The sequence below is a fragment of the Camellia sinensis genome, chromosome 12, assembly GCF_055761805.1.
Source record: "Camellia sinensis isolate YWXY chromosome 12, ASM5576180v1, whole genome shotgun sequence".
In the NCBI taxonomy this organism is placed as follows: Eukaryota; Viridiplantae; Streptophyta; class Magnoliopsida; order Ericales; family Theaceae; genus Camellia; species Camellia sinensis.
In genome coordinates, this window is record NC_138972.1 from 124,762,445 (window position 1) to 124,786,456 (window position 24,012).

At 35.7% G+C, this 24,012-nt stretch overlaps 2 protein-coding genes across 2 annotated transcripts; one reads left to right on the forward strand and one right to left on the reverse strand.

The window, feature by feature from the left end:
* The first annotated feature begins 15,056 nt into the window (after nt 1–15,056).
* On the forward strand, nt 15,057–18,845 carry TUA5 (tubulin alpha-5). Its single transcript, XM_028207440.2, has 5 exons — nt 15,057–15,397; nt 15,946–16,160; nt 16,253–16,452; nt 17,067–17,575; nt 18,309–18,845. Exons 1-5 carry the CDS (start codon nt 15,285–15,287, stop codon nt 18,619–18,621), a joined length of 1,350 nt encoding a protein of 449 aa, XP_028063241.2. The 5' UTR covers nt 15,057–15,284; the 3' UTR covers nt 18,622–18,845.
* A 1,976-nt stretch (nt 18,846–20,821) lies between these two features.
* LOC114266541 (ethylene-responsive transcription factor ERN1) lies at nt 20,822–22,497 on the reverse strand. The gene has a single exon (XM_028207441.2). It carries the CDS (start codon nt 21,892–21,894, stop codon nt 20,965–20,967), a length of 930 nt encoding a protein of 309 aa, XP_028063242.2. The 5' UTR covers nt 21,895–22,497; the 3' UTR covers nt 20,822–20,964.
* Nucleotides 22,498–24,012: the final 1,515 nt, after the last annotated feature.

The window sequence follows — 24,012 nt, forward strand, 5'->3', positions numbered from 1 at the left end:
TAAAGTTTTAGAAGGTCCGAACAAGTCAATATGCAACAATTGAAGAGGTCTAGAAGTGGAAATAATATTTTTAGATTTGAAAGAAACTCTCGTTTGTTTTCTTTGTTGACAAGCATCACAAAGTCTATCTTTTTCAAAATCAATTTTTGGTAAGCCTACAACTAAGTAAAGTGTTGAGAGTTTTGAAAGCAGATCCATATGAGCATGTCCTAGCCTCCTATGTCATAGCCAACCGGATTCATTCATAGAAGATAAACACTTAACATCATGATTAGGACATAAACTATGCAAATCAAATATATATACATTTTCATGCCTATAACCAACAAAAAGCACTTTGTTTTCAGCATAATTTTTAATGGTGCAGTGGGATTTTTCAAAAGTGACATGATTTCCTTTATCACACTGTAGACACCCCATTTTTGACCGACCTTAAGACTCAGACGTCACCGATTGAGCGCTTGGTGATGTTGCATAATGTGCTTGTTCAGAAGTTTCAGAGTTGCGGCTGTGAGCCCTGCCTCCGGACTTCCGAACCCTTTTCTGTACCTTATCTCGGTTTGCGAACCAGACTCGGTTTTCTCTGTTTCTTTTCCTGAGGGGAGGGAGAGGTCCCGTAGACCATCTCTCAATGTCCGTAGGCTACATTTGGTGGCCGTAGGCCATTTTGCCCATTTCGGAGTCCAATTCTCGGTTTTCGGGACCGTAGGCCGTGTGCCTCGGTTCGGGACCGCTTAACCATCTCCTATTGCTCTAATTTTTGGCATACTTCCTATTTGCTCCCTGTTGAGGGACACTGGGGGCTGAGAAACCCACTTCGTGGCCGAACGCCATTTTCGGTGCTTAACAGCCCATTTTCGGGACCCCGAACTGCGTGTTTTGGTCCCCGAGCATTCGTTTTGCAACGGTTTTCGTTCATTTTTGGCAGGTACCTCTGTTTTATCACTGGGAAGGTCACTGAAGGGTGGGAGGCCAGCAATTGTTGCAGCAACCACTTATCTCTCCTCCGGAGCCTCCCGGCGCCCGTTTTTCCAACTTCCGGGCTAATGTTGAACACCCTAGGGTTAGTGTTGCCAACTTTCAACCACATATCTGTGATCTACACACCTGGGAGGCCCCTAAAAGTTGGTGGTCGGCCATTAAGGTTACCTGACCCTTTTGACCCCTTTCTTCCGGGCTAATGTTGAACCCCTTGGACCCTTTTTCTTGAACTTTGAACCACATATCTGTGATCTACACACATGAGAGGCCACTAAAAGTTCATGGCCGGCCAGTAATTCAAATTGACCCTTTTGAACCCCTCTTTCCAAGCTAATGTTGAACCCCTTGGACCCACTTTCTTGAAATTTTAACCACATGGTTGTGTTGTACACACATAGGAGTACCTCCCCAATAGCTGGCCGGCCAGAAAATCTCATTGAACCTTTTGACCCCTAGCCGGCCGGCTAGGGGGTGTGGCCGGCCGGCCACCTCCAACAAAAGTGATAGGCCGGCCGTGTTCCTCGCACTGTGCACTTTACAGCTGTGGGGCAATATCCCCCAGATATTATCTGTATCCGGGGGATATTTTGTGGGGGAGTTTTGCTCTCCTTTTCCCACACCTTTACACCCCCTTTTGGACCTTTATAACCAGCTGGTGGCGTCCTTTGTTAGAGTTAGAAAAACTCTCCTTCAAGCTTCCATAGCCAACTCCATCTCCATCCTTCTCAATTCTTCAAAAAACCCTAAGCCCCTAACCATCATTCCTTCTACACCACCAAGCTCTACCACCACCATCTCATTTCCAGCAGCAAGGAAGGTTTCCCAAAAGCCAAAGAAGCTGCAAATCCATCCAAGAAGCAACAAAAGTTTGAGTCTTCAAGGGTAAGTAACACTTTTACCCTTTTGACCCTTTTTCTTGATCTATTTCTAAGCCCCACCTCCTTTTGGTTTCAAGCTCCGGCCCTAACTGAAAAGGACCCTCTTTTGAGCTCATCTTCACTTTTCATTAAAGGCTCAACCCTGTTTGAGCTCTCTATAATACACTTGCTTCATTGATCCTCTTGTATGTCATATTTTTGCATGCTATTTTTGGCCCATGAGCAATCTGTTTTTGAGCATGTTGTAAACTGGTATAAGGATTATTTTGAGCCCCTCTTCAACATTGGAGAAGGGCTCAACATTGTTTGGTACCTCCATGTGTCACTTGTAGTTATATCCCTTATTTGGCCCCATTTTTGCATAAATTGGCAGCCCTCTTTGCTTCTGTTTTTGGACCTTGGTCCGAACTGAAAGTGGCCTTATTTTGGCCTATACTTCTTGTTTCATTAACACTTTTTTTCTGTTTGGTGATTATTTTATATACTTCATGTTATAGCACCTTTTGAGCCTTGTTTTGCATCACATTTTTAGCATATTTGTATATTGATTTTGAGGCTTCCATATACTGTAAATATTCATATTTTTAGGCCCTATTCAGTGTTGTAGAAGGAAATTTTTCAGTTTGGGTTTTGCTTATGCCACTTGCTTCATTACCCCTCTTTTGGCCCCTATTCTTGCATGCTATTTTTCCCATACCTATGCTTGCTGTTTGGCCATATTTATAACTGTAAAAGTGCATATTTTGGGACTTTCTAGCTTCTGTCTTTGCATTGCATGTCCATATTGTGCATGTTTGGCATAGCTATAGGCCATTTCAGGCGCCTAAATCCGCATTTCGGGACATTTCCTTGCATTTCATGTCATTTCGCCTCATTTTGGGACTGTTTTCCCCCGTATTTTAATGCTGAAATTCCATTAGAGTGATTGCTATCATTTCCATGCCATTTCATCGCATTCCGTCATTGCCTCGGTTTGCGTGCCCGTGTGCACGCATTTCGAGGCACTTCATTTTTATCCGCCGGCATCCTATGTGAGTGTGGCTGAGGCTCACTCATGTTCGTATAAGTCCATTTGTCATTTCCATGCCATTTCATCGCATTCCGGCATTGCCTCGGTTTGCGTGCCCGTGTGCACGCATTTCGAGGCATTTCATTTTTTATCCGCCGGCATCCTATGTGAGTGTGGCTGAGGCTCACTCATGATTGGTATAAGCCCATATCGTGTTTTCATGTCATTACTTCAGCATTCCGCCATTGCCTCGGTTTGCGTGCCCGTGTGCACGTATTTCGAGGCACCTCATTTTCATTACACATACCATTGCCTCGGTTTGCGTGCCCGTGTGCACGCGTTTCGAGGCATCTCATTTTCATTGTATTTGCTATTGCCTCGGTTTGCGTGCCCATGTGCACGCACTTCGAGACGCCTCATCTTCATAACATCTTAACATTGCCTCGGTTTGCGTGCCCGTGTGCACGCATTTCGAGGCATCTCATTTTCATCATATTCTGCATTGCCTCGGTTTGCGTGCCCGTGCGCACGCATTTCGAGGCCTCTCATTTTTATAGCATAGTGCATACTAGGTTGTATCTTAGATAGCATTCTGTCATTTTCTCGGTTTGCGTGCCCGTGTGCACGCATTTCGAGACATGTCATTCTATAGCATTGTGTATGTTAGGATTGTATCTTAGTTGCATTTCATGCATATCATGCATATTGCATCGTGTCCGGAATAGGAGTTAGCCCGGACACGGGAAACGAGGTACATTTCGTACTCCGAGTGACGAAATGTGTCTCAATTCCCCAGTCACCGACACTCCGGATTATCCATGATGGAGTTAGGTTTTAGCTGTAGTTTCATGTGCATTCATCCTATATTGAGTTGTGCATTTCGACTCCTCGGCCATCATGCCTCGGTATGCGTGATTGGTGGCACGAGGATCGAGACATGCATATATCTGTGCAAATACATTGCTATGCCCCTTTCCTGCTCTCTGTTGCAGCAAAACGAAGAATCAGCAACCTTTTGGGGCTTGGCACGCATTTCAAGAACAGGTGTAAACAGAGGCTAATTGGGGCATTCCGGTGGATTTCCGCGCAAGGCAACCCGGACATGCATCATCCATCAGAAGCAAGGCAGTCCCTGGCTTGCACGCCAGTTTTATTTGCTTTCTTATTTAATTTGTTAATTAATTAGGATTCTGTAATATTTTGGACTGTAACATTCTTTTATTTGGGACTGTAATATTTGGACTGTATATTTATTCGGATCCTCTGCGCGAGGGCACAACTGTAATAAGTGTGCGTGAGTGTGATGTATGTCTTCCAACCCCACGTCTTTCTCCCTTTTATTTATCCGCTTATGATGGTTAGATTAGGGCATATTTAAATTAGCATACAGTATGACAGCATGTTTGCATTCATTCATCTGTATTACATGCACCGGGCTCGGCGCATCATACTAGCTGCATTGTACTTTCAATTTCAAAGTTGAATACATGATAGTTGTAACATTTCATATGCCATCTTAGAATAGCCGAGCCTGCTATAATTGCATTTTGCATGTGTTGCATTAGGCATTTCTGTATACTTAGGATCATGCATGATTTCTAATGTAGTTTCTATTTTGGCTTGGAGTACTCGGTGAGTTTTATGCTTTAGCATCCTTGCATGCGTGTGAGTGCTGCCATGAATAGCATGCTTACCATGAGGCTATGTGCTTATGTGATATATCTGCCTGAATGCCTGTGGGTGAAGGTTGGGTTGCTTAAATTGGAATAAATCATCAAATGTTTCAAGCCTACCTGCGGGTAGCAAACCACTTTCAAAAACAAACATGAAATGTTTCGTTCCAATTCAGGCGACTCGGTCTATATTTGTATGCTGCGAGCATCACATAGTAACCTAGGCTAATAACCGGAATAAGAACTCACAATGTTTTCAAAAATTGATATCATGGTTAGTAGAGGCCGGTCTATGACCGGGCGAGCGGGGGTGCTCACGAAGTGACCTTCCCCAATCGTACCCAAGTTCCCGAGCCGAGGCAACTTTGGTGATGACGGACACGTGGCCTTTTGGCACCGAGTCAGGGTTTCCTAAATTTTCCAAAAGCCGAGGAAACTTTGGTGATGACGGACACGTGGCCTTTTGGCACCGAGTCAGGGTTTCCTAAATTTCCCAAAATAAAATATTTAGGTGGCGACTCTGTATCTGGCAAAGCAGTCCATGTTTGGCACTACTCTTTCAAAAATCAGTTTCTCAAAATAATTTGCCGGATTTGGACTCTTTGGTTCAGATTAGGAACCGTGACATTTTAAGAGTCCGAGCTGTAGTGACCCCAAATGAACAGAACGGGAGCTAACCCTCCCGGGGCGTTCGGGGACGTCTACACACACATTTGACTAATACTAAGCAAGGTATGTTTCAATCCTTCAACAAGCAATACATTTTCAATGATGGGTGAAGCAGTTTTACCAATACTACCTTTGCCGATGATTTTTCCCTTACTATTGTCTTCGAAGGTCACGTGCCTTCCTTCTTTGGATTTAAGGGTTGAGAACATTACCCTATCTCCGATCATGTGCCTTGAGCACGCACTGTCCAGGTACCACCGGTTGTTGTTAGATTTTGACCTAAAGCACACCTGCAAAAATCAGATTTTTGTTGACCTTTTGGTACCCATTCTTTATTGGGTCCATGAAACTTAGGAGTTGAAGTGTTTTTGGGGACCCAATTCTTTTTCATTCTATCAAATGAATTTATCTTAGTAGGACAAGAAGGAGAGATGTGACCTTTTCTTCCACAATAATGGCATGCGAGATGAGAATGGTTGGATGATGCATAAACAAAGGTCCTTTTGAAATTTTTTGCTTTTGAAAAAGGTTAATAGCTAATTCCCATTCTTCCAAATGTTTGATTTCGACTTTTGAGAATTTTATCTAAGGTATCTCTACCTTGAGTAAATTTTGAAAGAATATTTTTTAAATCTTCTATGTTTTCATTTAAAACAATTTTCTCCTTTTTCAAAATTTCAGTTTTCTTTTGCAAATCATCTACTTTTTCTTCTAAAGTGAAGAATTCTTTTTCCTTTGAATTTTTTTTCTCTTTTTCCAATGTCAAGACTTTATTTTCCAAAGTATTGATCTTAGAAGTTAAGGATTCTTTTTCTTGAGATAGACTTGAGATCATTTTCTTTTGATAATTACTTTTCATACTTAATTTTTTAAATTCAGCATGCAATTCATCAAAAGTGAAAGAGTTATCATTTACCTTATCTTCAAGTGCCATCAAGTATAGATTTGCGACTTCATTTTTGCAATGATCCGTCTTCGAGTCGTTGTCATCACTATCTTCTCCCCAAGATGCAATCATGGCCTTCTTCTTATCCTTCTTGAATTGTTTTTTGAGCTCTGGACATTCCGATTTGTTGTGTCCCGGCTTGTTACATTCATAGCAAGTAACTTCAGATTTTTGTGACTTTCTCCTTTTTGAAGATCTTTGTTGAAGTCTTTTCTGAAGAACTTTCTTACACCTTGTTTCTTCTTTACAAACCTTTTGAATCTTTTAGTAGTGAAAGTCATTTCTTCATCTTCCTCTGAAGCATCTTCTTCTTCCTCTTGAAACTTTGAGGTAGACTTGAAAGCTATCCCTTTCTTCTTATTTTTGTCTTTTTCTTCTTTTCCTTCTTGCATGATGATTTCATGGGTTAGGAGAGATCCCATTAGCTCATCAAGACTCAAAGTTGACAAGTCTCTTGTTTCCATCACTGCAATAACTTTGTTTTCCCAACTTTTGAGCATTGATCGGAAAACTTTTCTTACAATCTCTGCATTAGTATAAGTCTTCCAAAGAGATTTAAGACTATTTATGATATCTGTAAATCGAGTGAACATTTGGGATATATTTTCATCGGGTTTCATCTTGAAGAGCTAGTAATTGTGAACAAGTAAGCTCACTTTAGATTCTTTGACTTGAGTAGTTCCCTTATGAGTTACAACAAGTTTATCCCAAATTTGTTTTGCAGTTGTACAAGTGCATATTCTATTAAATTCAGTAGCATCACGTGCACAATATAGCATGTTAATAACTTTGACATTAAATTGAATATCTTTGTAATCAGCACTAGTCCACTCACTTTCAAGTTTGGGGACTAACATACCATTTATGGTTTTAGTGGGGACTTTAGGACCATCACATATGATTTTTCAAACCTCATAGTCAATAGATTGAATACGCATAATCATACGAGTTTTCTAATAGTTGAAATTTGTGCCATTGAAGAAAGGTGGTATGTTTGAGGCTTGACCTTCAGGAAGAGAGGAGCTAGGGGTTGCCATAGATCACTTTAAGACGGTTAAGTCACAATACTAGAGACGAGGCTCTGATACCAATTGTTATTTAGGTAGGCAACCCAAGAGGGGGGTGAATTGGGTAATTTAAAATTTTGGTCCAAGAATAAATTAGCAAAGACTAAGTGATTAAAAAGATGATAATAAATGAATGCACAAAAAATGAAAGAAAATGAAATAAGAGCTTGATACGAGGATTTTTAATGGTTCGGTTCATCGGCCTACGTCCACTCCTCAAGATACCTTCTTGAGAATTTCTTCACTATGAATAGATGCACCACCAAGCTTCAACTAGCTTGTGGATTTCATAAGGACTTATTTCAATTTGTTGAGGACCTCTTAACTAAATGCCTCACCTTACAGGTGTGTCACTCAAAAAATAAGGAGCAAGAATAAGAGGTACAACTGTCATCTTTTACAAATATTCTCTCACAAGAGATGGATATGAAAGTGTAAGCTCTCAAGTAATTTAAGTCTCACTCAGATATGAAAATGGAAGTACAAATAGAGTATAATAAAAGCTCTTGATTTCTCTTGAATGCACTAGGTTTGATGTGTTCAAAGAGTGTATTGAATGAACAGGAAGAGCTTCATCTTTATAGCATTAATGACTTCACAGTTGGAGAGAGAGAGGTTTTGAAATTTCTAGCCATTGAAGAAGATCAAACATGATATATTCCAGCTATTATTTGGTCAGAGTATGGTAAGTTGCAGACTGTGGACAGGTCTTGAGAAGGAAAGGATCATTTAATGCACATGTTTTTTATTTAATGCTCTTCTTCATAGGTTAACTTCTTGGAGGGGATATGGTTCTAGAAGATCTGTTCAAAGGTCAGAAAAGATGACATACTATGCATAGAACTCTGAAAAAGTGACTGAGAAACTATCTACAACAGTTTGGATCTGATTTGGTAGGTTGAATTTTTAAACACAGATATTATAAGTGTCGACCCTAGCAGATTTGGGTGTTGACCCTTTGCTTCTCTCTCTTCTTTGCGTTGAGTCTCAAATGTCTCTAGTGTCGACCCTTATCTTTCTTGGTGTTGACCCTTGCTACTGAGATGCATTCTGAAATTTGGTGTTGACCCTTGTAGTTCTTGGTGTCGACCCTTGCTGCTGAATTACATTATCAAATTTGGTGTCGACCCTTGCTATCTTGATGTCGACCTTTGTAGCTAGAACACTTATGCATTTTGAGCCCCATTCTGGTGTCGACCCTTTCCATCTTGGTGTTGACATTTAGACCTGTTTTAAGTATAGATAGAGTTTGCAACTAAGTTTTGATGCTCATGTTTTGAAGCCCCAAAAATCATTAAAAATGATACTTTAGAGTCATATGACTTCTAGAAATTATAAAGCACAATTTTTATATTTTTATTTTGAAAACTTCAAATAACAAAATAAGTTCAAAATATTTATTCATAATCAAAATCAATCGAAATTTAGAATCGAATAACCTTGGGGCTAACAATTTTTAATTTATAGCTAAACATACAATATAGAAATCAAAGTTCAGTACCATAATTAATTAAAAGAAAAATTACAATACCAAAAAATAAATCATTGTTCAACAATACCAACAATGCTAAAGTAAGTCTTGAGCTATTTTAATGTCATTAATTACCAACAATACCAACAATTTATGAATTCTGTCACTTCATTCAAATATATAATTTGTAAATATTCAAATAAAAATTTAAAATCATTAATACTATGATGAAAGTAATTAAAAAAATTTATCATTTTATTTTATATGATTTTGATCTACTACAACACGGTAAGAAGAAGAGGGGAAAAAAGAAGAAGAAGAATTGAGAAGAAAGAGGAAACAATAGATATGTAAAAAACAAACTAACTAAAATTGTGAAAGGATAGATATATCTACTCTATTCTATTATATATATATATATATATATATATAGAGAAAGAGAGAGAGAGAGAAACTCACCTAAATATGAAAAAGAAGAGAAAGAATAAGCAAAGAAAGATGAAGAAGAATCTGAAAGAATCGAAGAAAAGCAAGAATCGCCGGAATTAAAGAAACAAAAATCTGAAAAACAGAACTCACTAGGTAAGAAAAAAGAGGAAAAAAAATCAAAGAAGAAGAATAACCAAAAAAAGCTCACTAGAAATCGAGCTTTTACTGCCGACTAGCACTTTCGCCTTCGATGGAGAGTTGTTTCGCTGACTCTGTTCTTCGAATGGAGTACCCAGATCAATCGAATAAGAGAAGCGATAGATAGATTTGTAAACCTAATTGTTTTATTTTTTTATTATTACAAAAGACCCCAAATTTATCTAATTTTTCAAAATGGGCAAAAATAATTGCTCCGATGCCCCTTAAAATTTTTTGGAAATTATGTTTTTATCCTAGTGTATCGCGTACCAATAGAGTACCCACCGTATACCCGAAGTGTACTAGATTTATACAGGCTGTATAAAACATACTTGGTACGTTTTTGCCATACTCGGTACTTGTACGATAACATTATTTGAGTACTCGTACTTCATAGGTGTTGGAGTGTTGCGTTTGGAAAAAATATACTACGAAGTTTTTTTTAGTGTTACATTTGAATGTTATATTAAAGTGTTACGTTTGAATATTACAATAGAATGACAGAAACGTGATCCAAAAATTGGATCCAACTTCCTAAGATGGCATCTCTCAATGAGGAAGGGTAGAAACGTCCACCAAATCATATCAAAATTTAAGATAGGATCTCACAGTAAGGTTGCTAAAACAAACGGGACCTATCAGTGTATTAGAAAATCCATGGTACTAATTAGAGTAATTGATTTTCATATGAGACTTTCTGATAATTTTCCCATAATAAATGGTATTGATAAACCCTAAAAAAATTATTTAAAAAAGAGAAAAATAAATTATACAGATAAAGTAAAATATAAAAAGTTAATAAATATTTATTTAAATATAAAAAGTTAATAAATATTTATATGATTGTACCCCATCAATAATGTTTTGTGACTATCCTATATTATTTCTATTATTGAGAGTCATATAAGACCATCTCCAATCTTTCATTAAATCTTTTATCAAATTTAAATTTGATGAAAAATTGATAAAAACGGTATTCCAATCGTTTCATCAGTTTGGTAACAAATAAAAGTAGTACTTTTTTCATCAAATGTAGGGAGTATTTATCGTTTCATCAAATTTGTAGGTGACTGATTGTTAGGTGAACGTCCTCTCGGACAATCAATTTTGGGATGAATTTGATGAAAATTTACTCTCAACCGATGATCGGTCGATCAACCAACTAAATTTGATGAAAATATTATAGTGCATCATACCAAATCAAAATTTACTTAAATTTTTATTTAAATTTAATGAAATGTCTAATGAATAAATGAAAATGTTCTAAATACATAACATTTGTTATTAACCGGCACGTCGTGGATGTAATGTTCCAAGAAGACTATATAATTACTGTTACAATTAGGATTTTGTTTTAGGCCTGGCTGATAATTGAATCCGACCTTATCTATTCATTGACTAATACTTGATTTAAAATACAAAGTTTATTATGTTTCCCAATTAAATAAAAAAAAATGGAATTTAACTGAAACTATAATGATGTAACTCATCATTTATTTTATTTTTTTGGGAGGTGTGAAATTGTTAAAAAAAAAATTTAGGTGGAATTTAAGTGAAACTATAATCATCAATTCTATGTAATGTGTTTTTTTGTTTTTTGTTAAATTGTTATAAAGTTGTAAAATTTTGGGAGATTTTGTGATAGATCCCTTAGTGTCTAATTTGTCCTTTAAAATAATAAGAATTATATAAATCCTTTCAAAACCCTATAGTATTCTAAAACTTACTTTTTTTTACTATAATACCCTCATATATATGCGTGTGTATCAGATTGCAATCACTATCTCTTATCTCAATCTCTCTTTTCTCTGTCTCGTTCTTATCATAGTTGCTCATCATCGGCGCCATCGCCGCTCACCATAAAACTCTTTCTTTATCGTCATTATCATCTCCATCACTTGTCATATCCACAACTTCAGATCTGAGATCATTCACAGTCGTCATTGCTGGAAAATGACGATTTGCAACGGTTCACAAATCTCAAATTTGAGATCCTTCTCTCTCTCTCTCTCTCTTCTTCTTCTTCTCCTCCTTTTGATCCTCTGTTTTTGAACTCTGTCTCTCTATCTCTCTTTCTTCTTTTCATATGCTCTGTTATTCTAACAGTAAAATTTTACTCTGATTTATGACACAACACTCTTCTATAAAGCCATTATCGTAGCTTGTTTTAGAGTAAAATTTTACTCTGTAATAAATAAAAAAAAGAGTAAAATTTTACTTTGAATCAGAGTAAAATTTACTATGATTTTACTGTCGTTAAACAGATTAACATGTTGTTAATCAAAATAAAATTTTACTATTGCAAAAACAGAGTACATACTAAATGAACGAACTATAGTCAAATTTTACTTTTAGATCTACGAACAAACAAACAAAAAACTCTTGATTTTTCATTTTAATATCTCGATTTCTCATTTTTTTGTGAAATCTATTTTTTATTTTTTATTTTTTTTATTTATTTTTATCTCAGATATGAAGTTATTGATCTCAAATATTAGTTCGTAGGTATTAAATTTGTGATGGTGGGGTTTGATGGTAAAAATGGTGGTTGTCAGCCGACGATGAGGATGAACAACGCTAATAGACGATGACAGATAGTGAAGACGATGAACAGCCCCTGAGTTGGTGAAGAGAGAGAGAAAGAGAGAGAGATGGAGAGCTATAAAAGAAAGAGAGGGTATAATGATCAAATAAAATATTCAAATAACAAATTTTATCCTTCATACAGGACTTTATAATTATGAGGGGGTTTTGAAAGTACTTTTTCTTTCTTTTCTTTTTTATTTTTTATTTTTTATTTTTTATTATCCTTTTAATAAGAACAGGAAGTTAGGAGGGGTTTATGGCCAAATTTCTCTAAAATTACTTGCGTGAGTAGAACGTGCTAGGGAGGGATTACACAGTGAAAGGTTAAAATTGTGAGACTAAAGTGAAATACCACCAAAATAGTAGGGACCAATGATGCGATAGTGTAGTTTATATGTTGCAATAATTTTATTTATTTTTTATTAATGAAAGTAAGTTGTTAGTTGTTAGTCATTAGATTAATATTTATGGGAGTTAGCATCTTTACCTTTGCAATTAGCTCCTAATTTAACTCATCCTCCATAAGTTGAATACATGACTTCCCCTTGAGACTCAAACCTCATTTGGAAACATGCTATTTTATTAATTTTTTACAAAAAGATGTACAGAATGATGTGACAATTTATAATGATTTTTTGACTTTTTAACTAAAATAGTTACTCCCCAAACAAGGCCTAAGTCCTTTGAAATGTCATGGAGTGGTGTGGTGTTTTGTCATATTACTACTTTTCTACAAATAAGGGTAAATTAGGATTATATAATTGGGAGGTTTATTAAAAAATTATTTTTTAAGTGTTTGTATCCCAATTAGTCTATAAGATATTCTTGTATTCTAATAAATTCTATTATTTGAACATTTGATCTATCAAATCCTAATTCTTATATTTAAAATATTTTATGAAATTTATACTCCTACAAATATTTTTTGAACGGTTAGCAATTTGGCGATGTGAACATTCATGTTTTATAATGTGAATATTCATCTTGACAGCGTGAACATTCACATTGATGGTGTAAACATTCACATCACAGAACATTCATACTATAAATATGAATATTATTAGGGGTATTTTGATAATTATGTCACTCATAGAATTTATTGGAATATAAGAAAATAATATGGACTAAATAGAATATAAGTAGGTGAAAAAGGATTTATGAAAAAGTGCCTCTATATTATTTGAAATTTTTTAAAATTCGAATTATCTCTTATAATTTTAAAAATTATATTTAGAATTTTTTTAATAGAATTAACAAAAAAATAAAATTTCTAACTGTTTTCATATGCAATAATAAAATTATTAGAATTATTAATTGAAATATATTTTTAATATCATTAAAAATTAGGAAAAATTAGTCTAAGGTCCCTCTTTTATTTTTTGTGATGGAAGAGATCCACAATATTATTTTGTGATGTCTAAGGTCCTTTAACCCTACACCCACATATCACAGAGAAAATTCACTTCCTCTTCCTCTACGCAACAATTTCTTCTTCCCTCTCTTTGATTCACTGAGATCGCAGTTTCGGAATAATCATCACTTCTCGGAAGCCTCGTGATCTTAGTCGTCTTGACCTTATTGCAACTCGAATCAACGTTGAGATCCAACATCTCTGTCTCTGTCTCTCTAAGTTTAGAGTTGTTTGTGATAGTGATCTTGAATTAGAGAGTCTAAGAGTGATTTGAAGGCTGTAGAGAGCATTGATATATTTGAGTTTGAGGAAACGCAATCAGAATCAGAAGAAGAGTTTCAATTCTCACTAGACCAACTTCTCTCATATGACTAAATAACTAGATCATGGATACAAACTGGTTTAATGGAACAACCATGAATCACAGACCCACCATGAATCACAAGCCAACCAACGGGGGGAGCTTTCTCTATCTAGATACTAGAGAGAGAAGTAAGATCCTACTTTCTGGGATTTTCTCTAGGTTGAGGACCCTAGCATTAACTGGACTTAATTTTTTGGAATTGTTTTGGGCTTAAGTTATTTTGTGATGAGAGAAGTTCTTTTGAATTGAAACATTTGTCTAAATACATGTGACTACTATATATATATATATATATATATTTTTTTTTTTGAAGTTTTCTTTGTTGACATTGCAAACCTTTTTGTCAGACTGCTTGACATGGCCATCATTAATGCAGCTGGCTGATTGTTCATTCAGAGAAACAAAAGAGGTAGCTGTCAAAACAATATTTTTACCTCATCTCTGAATCTCTCAAGAGTTTCATGTTGGTGCTTGACCATGGGAAATAGTGAAGAGACCAGGCCTTCTAAGTCCGAGAAATCATCTTCACCTCCATCGGTAAGCAAGTGTTTCAGGGCAAATGTTTTGGACTTCCTTATTTTGTTGGGTGTCTACAATTTTCTGTTATCACCACTTGATGTTGATTACTGAGTATTGATCATTCCTTTTCTATTGACAGGATCATACCAACATTCATGTTTATCCTGATTGGGCAGCCATACAGGTTTTTCATTTGATGCATATTCTTAGCGAACACAAAAAATTAAGTTATCATGTTCCAATGAATTCTATGTTTAAGCAGTGATTCAAGATAGTTTGTTGCATCTTCAAGCATACTTTGGCGGCAGAGTGACTGTATTACCGTATTTCAACTCAGCTATTGCATCTGGTCATGCCCAAAGAAATTCTTTGGGTTGAGAGAATTTCTCTGGAAATATTTGTCTGAAAATTTTCTTTGGGTTGTGGAGTCCAGAGAAATTCTCTGAGTGAGAGAACCTCTATAAATGTTTGTCTGAGAATTTCTCTGGGTTTGGAGAGTCCAAAAAAATTTTGAAATTTCTCTGTGATGTGTCCAGAGAAATTTTGAAATTTCTCTTCACTGAATTTTCTCTGGATCAATGTTGAGGGACCTTAGACATTATGAAAATATTAAGTGTCTTTTATACTATAAAATCTTAATACCAAGGACCTTAAAAAAAATTCTCTAAAAATTATTAACTAATTAATAAAAAACTCATTTGTTATGCGATTAAAAATTTAAAAATATATATACTTTTAAAAATTACAAAAAATATCATATTTTAATTTAGTGTATTTACAATTTATCCCAATAATAATTAAGGCATCGTCCAGTAATTATATGTTTTAATTAAAAAGTAAAAAAAAAAAATTGCTAAAATGATTTATTTACAAATTAGGCCCAAACAGAGAGCGAGACTTTTGGCTTTTATTGGAGACTGGATCTGAGGGAGGGGGGTAGCGTTGTCTTGGGTGTGGTCGCCGTCTGGTATCATTGTTGATCTAGTGGCTTGGATCGAGAGAGAGATCTAAATCATCTACTACCACTACTACTACAACTATTCTACTACTACATCTTCTCCACAGAGAGAGAGAGAGAGAGAGATGAGAGAAATCATAAGCATACACATAGGGCAAGCAGGTATTCAGGTTGGGAATTCATGTTGGGAGCTCTATTGCCTCGAGCATGGTATTCATCCCGATGGCATGATGCCCAGGTCTCTCTCTCTCTCTCTCTGTTTCCTTCTTTCTTGCGTGGATCTATGTTATGCGTTCAATCCATCTATGTCAAAATGCAAATTGATCTGTGAATCTGAATATGTCTATTTAGTTTGTTTCTTATAATTTCATTGATCCCAGTATTGTTTCATTTGTGCCTCTCTTTCCTTGTTTTCTGATCGTAATTTGTTGGACATTATTGAACTAAATTGAATTGAAATTCTGAGTGATTTATTGATCCAAGTATTGTTTCATAAATAACGCCCCCATCTTGTTTTTTCCGTTGAATTCTTCTCATGAAATGCATTGCTCAAGTTAAACATAGTTAGTTATATCTAAATTTAGTATTTGTGCATTTCACTTTTCTATCTTAGATCTCATTCATTCTGAATTACTAGTTTTCAGTTTGGAATTTTGCTCCGTTTTGTTTTTGTTTTTTGTTTTTGTTTTTTTGGGTCTTGTAGATTTGTGCCTTTTATTCTTCGCTGGAGGGTGTTTACATCGAGATTTGTACGAATTGCTTACAAAATTTATCATGTCTGTGCAGTGACACAACAGTGGGTGTCGCACACGATGCTTTTAATACCTTCTTTAGCGAGACAGGTGCAGGAAAACATGTGCCCAGAGCTATATTTGTTGACCTGGAACCAACCGTTATTGACGAAGTTAGGACAGGGACTTACCGCCAGCTTTTCCATCCCGAACAGCTTATTTCTGGCAAGGAAGATGCTGCCAACAATTTTGCAAGAGGGCATTATACAGGTAAAATCTTCACTGTTCATAGAATTCACCACCCAGCTCTCGGAACGTTTCTGTTTGTGGGGCTTAAACCTCTTTTTGGTGATGTTCTGCAGTGGGGAAGGAGATTGTTGATCTATGCCTTGATCGAGTCAGGAAGTTAGCTGATAACTGTACTGGTTTGCAAGGGTTTTTAGTGTTCAATGCTGTTGGTGGTGGCACTGGCTCTGGTTTAGGGTCCTTGTTGTTGGAACGCTTGTCTGTAGATTACGGAAAGAAGTCAAAGCTTGGGTTCACCATTTATCCTTCTCCTCAGGTGTCTACAGTTGTCTACAGTTGTTAACTTATCAATGCTAGATTCTTCAGTTTCTCATACAAACCTCATATGGAGTAGTTATGGCAGTCATGATATTAGTGACACCTGTTATAGCATTATTATTTGTTTTAATCGACATAAAACTAGAATAATACTAGTTAAGTTAACATGAAGTTGAAAATTATTGTTCTTTTTAATTAGGCCTCGTTTGGCATGGTACAGTTTTAGTTTAAAAGTCAAAAAGTTATTAAAAAAATAAAAAAGCCTACAACTTATACTAAAAAGTCCAAGATTCTCTTTTCTCTCTACTTTTTGCATCTTTTCGTAAAAAATCAAAAAATCATTCCGAACATACTAGTTTTTTTACCTCATATTTTAGACAAAAAGTCAAAAAATTACTAAAATAACCTTTTCCCAAACAAGGCTTGAGTTTCTGTGAAATATCAGCACTTCTAATACTTGTGGTTGATAAATAAATAAAAAAAAGCTCTTCTGCTACGTGTTAAAAATGGCATGAATTTTGCTCAATATGTGCATCAAAGTTGTGACTAGAAACATTGTCATTCTAGCTATGGTTCTGTTGATTTAGGTGCAGCTAACTTTGTTCATTGCAGATCTCTACTGCAGTTGTGGAGCCTTATAACAGTGTTCTTTCTACGCACTCTCTCCTCGAGCACACAGATGTGGCTGTGCTTTTGGACAATGAAGCCATTTACGATATCTGCCGGAGATCCCTAGACATTGAAAGGCCAACTTATACCAATTTGAACAGATTGATTTCCCAAATAATATCGTCTTTGACAACTTCTTTAAGGTTTGATGGGGCCATTAATGTAGACGTTACAGAGTTCCAGACTAACCTTGTACCATATCCCCGTATACATTTCATGCTCTCCTCGTATGCCCCTGTAATTTCAGCTGCGAAAGCATACCATGAGCAGCTATCTATACCTGAGATCACAAATTCAGTGTTTGAGCCTGCAAGCATGATGGCGAAATGTGATCCAAGGCATGGGAAATATATGGCCTGCTGCTTGATGTACCGTGGAGATGTTGTTCCAAAGGATGTTAATGCAGCCGTTGCCACTATCAAGACCAAACGGACTGTACAGTTTGTTGACTGGTGAGAAAAATGCATATAAATATGCAAATAATTAGACCTAATTCGAATGACAATTGATAAAATATTCTACTTTCATGTAGTTTATAGAATATCTTTGAAGATACTCGTGTAGTTAAAAATTTAAACTTAAACCATCTTGAAGTACTTTTGCTTTTTATTTGAAAAAAGCTACCAAGTTGCACTTTCAAGTTTAAAATATGTAGTCTGAGTAAATGGAAGATGGACAGATGATATAAATAGGAATAGGGTTACAACCACGTTAGGGTTGGAACATCTATATATACATGCCTCTGAATTTATATGTTCGTCTACACATGTGCCATTAATTCTACATATACACAAGACACAAAACACAAAAACACTTCTAAAAATCAGCTACTGTTGAAAGTGCAAAGCTAGCTAGGCGAATGGTAGTTGATAAGTAAATTCTATTTGCTAGGAGCTGAGTTCAACTATCCAAAGTTTGTGCTTGAAGATTTATTTAGCAACCTTTTTAGGAGCTATAATTGGGTGCAGGATTAGTTCCTCATCCATCCATGATAGATTTAAAGACCTCTATTGAAGGATATATTGAAATATGTTACTACTATATATGAAATTTGTAGGGAAACAGGTATCTGTTGTTTGGCTTGTCTTTCCTGTGTGGGAAGTAGATGCTTTAATGCCTTGTACCCTGACCTTTTGTAGTGTATTTATGCGTAATCTGAAACATTACTGTATTTTTAACTCGCAGGTGTCCTACCGGCTTCAAGTGTGGTATCAACTACCAGCCTCCAACAGTGGTACCGGGCGGTGATCTTGCCAAGGTGCAGCGAGCGGTGTGCATGATCAGCAACAACACAGCAGTGGCGGAGGTGTTCTCGCGCATTGATCATAAATTTGATCTGATGTATGCCAAGAGGGCATTTGTACACTGGTATGTTGGTGAAGGCATGGAGGAAGGGGAGTTCTCTGAGGCCCGTGAAGATTTAGCTGCTCTCGAGAAAGATTATGAGGAAGTTGGTGCTGAAGCTGTGGAGAACGAAGAAGATGGCGAAGATTATTGAGGTAGTTTTGCAGGGGATTTGTCTGGATGATTGGTTAGTTCGACCCTCTTGTATCTTTCTGTGTTGTTCTATTTCTCGTGTATTGCCATTCTCTGTCTTGATGTTATGAAGTGGTTAAAATTTGTGTTTGCAATGTTCTGATGGGAAGTGTTTTCTGTGCTATGTGCTATGAAATAATTGGGTATTTTCCTTTTTGTATGATGATTTTCTTTTTGTTACCTTTATATTGTTTTTTCCTCCTTTTAAGTGCTTTCCATTTATCATGTCTTTAGATCGCAAAGTTGCTTTTTTTCTTTTTTATTTTGTCACATTTGTTTGAGAATTGAGTTAGTTCAACAAACAGATAGTTGCAGGAGGCCTATATTTTCTGAGCTCCCCATCAGAAAGTGCAATGTTAGTACACACTACGAGTTGGGTTGTATTCAATAGTGCAGAGTTGCATAGTTACAATTATATATATATATATATATATATTCCTGATTGGCAAGCAGTATTAGTCATTTTTTCTTGTTTGGGCGGGGGTTTCTGGAGGGGATTAACTCTCATATATTAAGGGAGAAAAATGCAAATTGGAATTTTCCCTTGTTCATCTCCTTCTCTCATATATTATTGATAGATGAGAGATACACCATAATGATGGAGACCCCGTTGCAGCTCCTTTTTTGTCCCGAGGGGTTTGGAAGTGGGAAGTGCTGTGTCTTTCAAGTTTCAATGCATGCCAATGAAGTTATATATTAGATGGATAGATGGATGGATAGATAGATGGATAGTGTGTCGATGATTCAGAAATGTTTGCTGCAATACAGACCCACAATTTTATCCTTAAAACTTAGGTAGGCAGGTAGAGGTAAGTAAATTTGTTGTAGATAGAATTAATGTATATAATAGAATTGAGAGTAAATATTCAAAATGAAGCAACTAGAAGAGGGGACAGGACAGCACATTCAATTTACCAATTCAGTCAGTTCGCTTTATTATGTACAAGTGAGTGGAGGATGATGCAGATGCAGATGCAAATGCAAATGTAATGGCATGGCAAGAGTGCAATATACACTTTTATATGTCAAAGTGACTGACGTTGTTTGAGGCTGTGGGTGGGGGGCAATAAAATGCATATAAAATGATAAAAATTCAGAAGATGCCACATGCTACCTAACTTTCTTATAAGGGCCTTAGGTTGTAGCTTAGCCCCCCAAATTTATTAAAAACCCTCAAATTTTAATGAGTAATTAATTATACAAAACCCCCATCAAGTATAATTATTCCTTCATTAGGAAAAACATCCAAACACTAGCATCTCTCGTTGATCATACCTAGTTTGGCTAGGAATACATGTCTGTTCTGTTTTATTTTGTTTTGTTTTGTTTGTATTTTTCTTCAACTACTGTTCCCTTAATTCCATGGTTTCTTACTCGAGATTGCAAGTTGTTCACTTCCTAAAGAAGCTTAGCTCTCCAAGATTCTAGTGGAACCAAATATAAACTTTAGAGACTGGTTGAGAAAACAAGGAAGATTGACTATTAAATTTTACTAAGAATAATAATAGCTTTATTTCTTTTTCAATTTTGTCTTGTATGTTAAAAGGGCTTTGTTAATGTGTGCTCTTGGGACACATGTTGAGATAGTTTTAAAAGACTATTCCTTTATTACATGTACTTTCATGCAAAATAATCTTTTTAAACTTCACACCCCACGCGCACACATTAAAACAATTCAACATTGAAAACATATAACAAACTGTTAAAACATTAGTTATTTCTGTTAAAAATGATACTTTAGAACTAGGCTTGTAAACGAGCAAAAGGTCATTCAAATTTGGTTTGTTAACTAAATGGACTTAAAAATGTGTTTAGCTTGATTTGTTTATATTTCAGATTGAGCCAAACTCAAGTAATTTGATTTTTTTAATACAATTTTATAGTACATATAAAATAATTGAGCAAAGCTTAAAAACTTAATAAGTTTTAAAATGTGTTCAACCTTAACTTGTGTACATAACAAACTAATCTCGAATGAGCTTTCAACAAGCCAAACATGAGTAGTTTGATTCATTTTACAGCTCTAGTTGGAACAAGAAACAATAATATACTGAAGAAGAAGAGAAAAAGGAAGAAAGGCTAGATGAATTTGCACAGGGGAGTTCAGAGTTGACACATGAAGAGAACTTAATTTGCTAGGAAGTATTAAAGGGACTTGGTGATGCACAGAATGCAGTAAACTACAACACTGGTATATTAGGGAATATTCCCACTTACTGCGTTTACAAGAAATCATAAGCAGGACTCATTCAAAATTGATTGAGAGAGAGAGAGAGAGAGAGAGAGAGAGAGAGGAACAAAACAATCAAGTTGGGCAGAACATTTGAGAGAGCATGGGAAGATCCCAGAAACTATCACTGGAATCATGAACATTCTCCCAGTATTCATTCACCCCATTCATGGCGTAAAGTGAAGCTGAAATCTGTCTTTCAACCTTCATGTGTTCAAATTCTGGAATATCACGTGGCGGCTCATTAATCTCATGTGGCACGAAACCAATGCGTTTTGGCACATCAAACCCATCCTCAGCTAAGAGAATGTGATCAAATTCAGTACTAGTAGTCAATGGGTGATCAAAATGACAACAACCCACCATTTCCAATCCTCCTCCATTAATGCAGTTGCTCAAATCTGGTTTATATGCATCATCAAACATCTTGTTAACTTCTTCTTGCCTCAGTCCACTAGGAGAAGACACAGTGACAGGAGGACTATTACTATTGCTATTGCTGCTGTAACCATAACTGTTGTTACCACTAAATCTACTACTACTGCTACTATTACTACTATAATGATGATGAGGAGGATTACTAGTTTTGGTTTCAATGGTGGTTTTTGTGGTGTTTGTTGGAGTGAAAGAGAGGCTGGTGCTTTGTTTTGTAGCTTTCTTCTGGTTGAGGAGTTTTCTAATTTTCAAAGAGACAGGAGAATTGGCATTGGCAGGTCGACCACCGTGATTCACCACGAAGTTGGTTCGTGCATTGGAACCGCGGAGAAGACAAGCAGCTTCATCATAAGCTCGAGCAGCTTCTTCAGCTGTATCGAATGTGCCAAGCCACATTCTTATCTTCTGAGTTGTGTTCTTGATCTCTGCTACCCATTTCCCAGAAGGCCTTTGTCTTACCCCTACAAACTTGCTTTTGTTGTTGTTGCCACCTCTGTTTCTGAATGTGCTGCTGCTCTGTTTGGCACCTGAGAAACCTTCTCTTTGCTGCTTTTGGAACTGAAGTTCCATTATAGAAATTATTAAGTTAAAAGTGTGTGTATGTATTTGCTGAATGAAGAGAAGAGAATAAAAGAAGGGAAAAAGGGGAGAGAGAGAGAGAGAGAGAGAGAATTGAGGAGTGGGTTTGGGGGGCTCTTGGCTCTGACTGAAGAGAATACAATGGGTGTGTTTTTTTATATAGGTCTGATGGATAGTGGGTTGCTCGTCCTTATGCCCTTGTTTGGATGTGAAGTTGAGTTTGTTCCTGGTTTATGGTTGACTGATTTCTCAATGTTGGGGAGAGTTGAGACTGTGTCATCACTAATAATAAGTGCTCTTGGAATTTGTTTATTTGTGTTTGTTGTTTTATGCTTCCCACATACACATTCAACAAAGAGATGAATAAAAACATCCTAATGCTAGACACGTTCTTGCCCTTCGTTACCATTTGTTAGTTAAATGGCCTCTCTGCCCCTTGTTTTAAAAACTTTGACTTCTAGAACTTTCTATTTCTTTTTTTCTTTTTTTGAGAGAGGGGAATAACGTACAAAAACCAGGCAAAGTAATTACAAAAATGTGAGAAATATTATCAATTTTAATAATTAAAATTAGAATTTTTTCATTAATTTATACTGACACTATGTCAGTGTAATTCTCCCCCTTTTTTTTTCCTCTCCTCTTTCTCTTTCTTCTAATGTTGCTATTACCTGAACCAAAAATAACTTTATGCATAATTCCCTTTTTTCATCCCTTTAAATTAACGTGTAAAAAGTAAATCAAAGAACAAGATTATGAAGTATTACTATATGTTAATCACTACCAAACAATAGAAAAATATATTAACGTGTGCCTTTAAAGTATATGTTAAAAAACTTAAAAATTAATATAATAAACTATGTACAATATTTTAAAACCATCTTAAAAGCGGTTCATGTAAAAATAAATAGACAAATTGTATCCTTCATTTATGGATTTTGCGAAACTACAATTGTACAATTTTTTATTATTATGAAACTACAATTGTACATATTCAAGCATGAATATGTAGACCACCCCCACCCCCACTTAGAAAAAAAGAAAAAAGAAAGAAAGATAAAGGTAGTTGCAAGTTCATAATTAAAGAGGGAGGGAGTTATATTATATGTGAAGAAATACAAATTCAAAAGAGAGGGGGACCTGTAAGGCATTTCAAAACTAGATGAAGTATGATTCTAATCATATAAAAGCAACATATATACAAATATAAAAAGTAAGAGACAAAAGTCAAATGAGAGGTCTAATTGTATTTTTGTAATAACTATTTAGAGGCCTGATGAGTAGGCCTTGCCTCATCTTTTGTTCTCTATATGCATATATGATAATATGTCATTGTCAAATGGTCAACAAAAAAACAAACTTGGCTCCACGAAGAGGAAGGCCTGCGGCCTGCCCTGCTTTCCCATTTTAATATATATGTTATTATTATTTTATTTATAAAATGGTTTAGGATGTTTGGAGTTAAGCAGGCTTGCCACTTGGATACACGCTAGGTATCTCCACCCCCACATACTACGAGTTCGGATTCCTTTCTTGCAATTCTTCCTCCATCTCCTTCTTGCAATGGCTAAGATCAGTCGTTGCACATCCAATGGTCATCATCCTCCTTCTTTATTTTTATTTATTTATTTTTTTTATGGCCGTTGGATGTGCAACGGCTGATCTCAACTGTTGCAAGGAAGAGATGAAGAAGGAATTGTAAGGAGGGAATCCGGACTCCACATACTACTACTACTATACTACTATCTTTGGAAGATTGAGGAGTATTGGGGATTATATTACTACTAGTACTACTATTTATCTTTGGAAGATTGAGAATTATATTCGGTATGTTTAATTTTAATTTTCTGAATTTAATTTTTTAAAAATTAAATTTTTTATTTTTCGTGTTTTTTTATTTTTAGTAAATATTTTTAAAATTTTAAGTAATTTTTTTACTATTTAAATGCACCTTATTTAGATGTATCTAAATAGTAAAATATTTATGAAAACATATTTTAAAAAATTAATAAATACACAAAAATATAAAAAATATGTTGAATTTTTTTGTTTTTGTTTTTTGTATTTTTAATATTTAGTGAATTTTTTAAAGATTTTTTCAAAATATTATAT